Raw genomic sequence first — 2957 nt, 5'->3', positions numbered from 1 at the left:
CAGAGCAGTAGCACAGACTGCCCAGAGAGGTGGGGGAGTCTCCCCCTCTGGAGCCATCCCAAACCCGCCTGGACGCCGTCCTGTGCCACTGCTGGAGGTGCCCCTGCTCTGGCGGGGGGTGGCATGGGGGAGCTCCAGAGGGGTCTTCCAGCCCCCACCAGTCTGGGATTCTGTTATCCCAAGGATGCGTCGGGCCAGGGTGGGTCTGAGAGCGAGGTCCCTCCTCTCTAGTGCAATTTAGCAGCTGGCTATCAAATTGCAAGCGATTTCTTCATCCAGGAAGGCTTGTGCAAGGGCTGTGCAGGTTGCTCAATGCTCTGGCCGTGGGCCAGGCTGCAGGGAGCGCGTGGCCGGGGATGACAGGGCGAGGACGTTCTTCGAAAGCCGCGCTTTGGGGCTCCGGGCAGGGGCTGGTGCAAGTCGAGGAGATGAGCAAGAAAACAAGGAAAGGGGTGAAAAATAAATCCTGGGTATTGCCTGAGGTGGGACCTGGGGATCGTGCAGGATTTGTGCTGGAAAGGGGCTGCGGAGCCCAGCCAAGCCCTGTGCTGCTGGCTGGGAAGATGCTACTTCACTGGAAGAAGTGGTGGTGCTGGTGGGTGGCAGGTTGGAGGAGGGGGATTTCCCCGCCTTGTAACGCTGGGGAGAAGGGCCAGGATGGTGTCAGGAGCTGCACGGTCCTGTTAACCCTTCAGTGGTCGCCATCTCAGGGCTGCCCGCAGCAGGGCAAGAGGTATCGACCAGGTTTGGGAGACTCTTGTCTGGGGCGAAGCCAGCAGAACAGATAAATATCTTGCACCTGTAAATATCCATTAGATAATTCACTTTTGGGCCATCCTAGCTAGCATGAGGCTGGCTGGCTCTCCCAGAGAGGCTTTTGAGGAAGTTTTTGTGGTTTTTATAGCAAAAGTCATGCCCTCATTCCTCCTCCCTTTCCTGGGTAACGTTCTCTGATGATGATGATGATGAGCTGTCAGCCACTGAGGCAGGAGCACGTTCCCCTTCTGAGTCCTGGAGAAAAGAGGCATTTTGGTTAAAAATCCAGTGCCCCAATAAATAAACCCCACGGTGCCCATCACCACTGGCTTCACCTGCATCCTCAGCACTGCACAGCCCGAATCTCCAGGCAGGACAAGATGAGGTTTGTCCCTTGAAGGTGCTGCAAACTCTGGGTCATTAATTGCTCCCAAATCACCTTCTCGGGGTGGGGGGTGGGGGTCAGGGAGGTGCAGGGGGAGCGTCCCATCTCCTAAGTCGGGGTTCGTGGCTCTCCCTCCACAGCTCATCGCGCTCACACGGCCCGTGGATGCCCACCTGGAGCACGTGGAGTTTCAGGCTCTGCTCCAGCGGCTCAGCCCCCACCGCATCCTGCTCATCTTCGCCTCCGCCGTGTTGGAGCGACGGCTCATTTTCCTGGCAGAGGAGCTGAGGTGAGTCCTGGTCTGTTTATTTTAAAATAGAACAACAACATCAACAAAAAACAACTTTGAAGGAGCACAGGATGCAGCTGAGCTCGGGGTGGGATGTTCTCCCCAAGTGGTGAAATCCCCTTTCCTCCTGCAATGCCACCACGACGGCTCCTTGTCCCGCAGCGTCCTGTCGCAGTGCATCCACGCGGTGGCTGCTCTTCTCTACCCCTTCACCTGGGCTCACACCTACATCCCTGTGGTCCCTGAGTGCCTGCTCGACACTGTCTGCTGCCCCACGCCCTTCATGGTCGGCATTCAGAGGCGGCACCTGGAGCGGGTCCTGGACCAGCCGATGGAGGAGGTATTTCATCCGGGCGAGGGAAAACATCTGGATGGAGCCATCAGTTAGCCTGTGACCCTGTGTTTGGGTCACTCCAGGGGTGAAGGCTCTGGTTGTTCCCTTTTCCCATCCAGGGAGGTTGGAGATTGGGGCTTCTTGCATGTCCCCTCCTGTTGGCACCTGGGGCAACATCTCCATGTCCCCCTGGGTGCTGCCGGCCACCCCAGCCCCCGCAGCCCTCACCCCGGGGGCTCGGGGAGCTGCTCTCGGCCAGGCTGGCTGTCGGCATCATCCCAACCTTGCAGAAGTGGACAAGAGCTGCGTGGGGAGAGCCACCGAGCCTGGGGCAAACACAGTCCCTGGGGGGGATGCCCTGGTCCTCCTGCCCAGGTGCCTCCAGCACAGGGGGACTGATCCCTCTCCTGCCACCCTCGTGGGCTGCAGACACAGCGGGCTGATCCCAAAACGGGTGGGAGGAAGCCTGGATGCCTCGGTTGGGCTAAACCTGGTTGCTCTCTGCTCTTTTTCAGGCTCTGATAGTTGACCTCTGCGAAGGGAAGATCATCCGGGAGGTAGGTCCTCCTGTGCAGGGCTGGGGTGGAGCGGGGCTCACCTGACCTGGGTAGCCCCGGGAAGGGTCCATTTGCCCCTCGGTGCAGCTACTTGGCAGCTTTCATGTTTTGTGGTCAGAGACAGCTCGGTGACACCCATCCGGGTGGGAATGTCCCGTGAAGGGAGGTCTCCGTCCACCACATCTATCTGTTGTGAGCTGGAGCAGCAGGGTCTGAGTGTTGGGCATCCCCCTCCCAGCATCGCTGCAGCACCCTGCACTGATAATTAAATAATAAGCTCCACAGAAAGCTCCGCTGATGGGCTGCACTAAGCTCTGCCCGCGGCCATCTGCGTAGGGTTCCCACCGGAGCCGGGTGCTTCACATCCCCGTTGCCTTCCAGGTGGGTGATGAGGAGGAGATCTTGCCCATCAAGCTGCAGAACGAGATGCTGACGTCTCTGAACAGGCACAACAACAACAACAACGTACACAGTAAGGACGTCTCTTTATATATGGTAAAACGGATGCAAGCTGCCTTCCGCAGATGGCCAGAGTCCTCAGTGAAATGGTTTTCCTGAAGAGATCTGGCCTGGGATGTTTCTGCCCCAATTTGCAATAAAATGCAGCCACAGGAGAGAAATCCCTTGGCCTTTCCC

At 58.4% G+C, this 2957-nt stretch overlaps 1 protein-coding gene across 1 annotated transcript in view; it reads left to right on the top strand.

The window, feature by feature from the left end:
- DENND2D (DENN/MADD domain containing 2D) overlaps nt 1-2957 on the top strand; it is an 11753-nt gene that overhangs the window by 6769 nt on the left and 2027 nt on the right. Inside the window, exons 7-10 of the mRNA XM_009881334.1 lie at nt 1282-1430; nt 1593-1770; nt 2280-2321; nt 2703-2793. Of these exons, the coding sequence (XP_009879636.1) occupies nt 1282-1430; nt 1593-1770; nt 2280-2321; nt 2703-2793 (460 nt within the window). The remainder of the gene's footprint in view (nt 1-1281; nt 1431-1592; nt 1771-2279; nt 2322-2702; nt 2794-2957) is intronic.

Source organism: Charadrius vociferus, unplaced genomic scaffold (genome assembly GCF_000708025.1).
Source record: "Charadrius vociferus isolate BGI_N301 unplaced genomic scaffold, ASM70802v2 scaffold333, whole genome shotgun sequence".
NCBI classification, from domain to species: domain Eukaryota; kingdom Metazoa; phylum Chordata; class Aves; order Charadriiformes; family Charadriidae; genus Charadrius; species Charadrius vociferus.
This window is presented reverse-complemented; position numbering and strand designations above follow the sequence as displayed.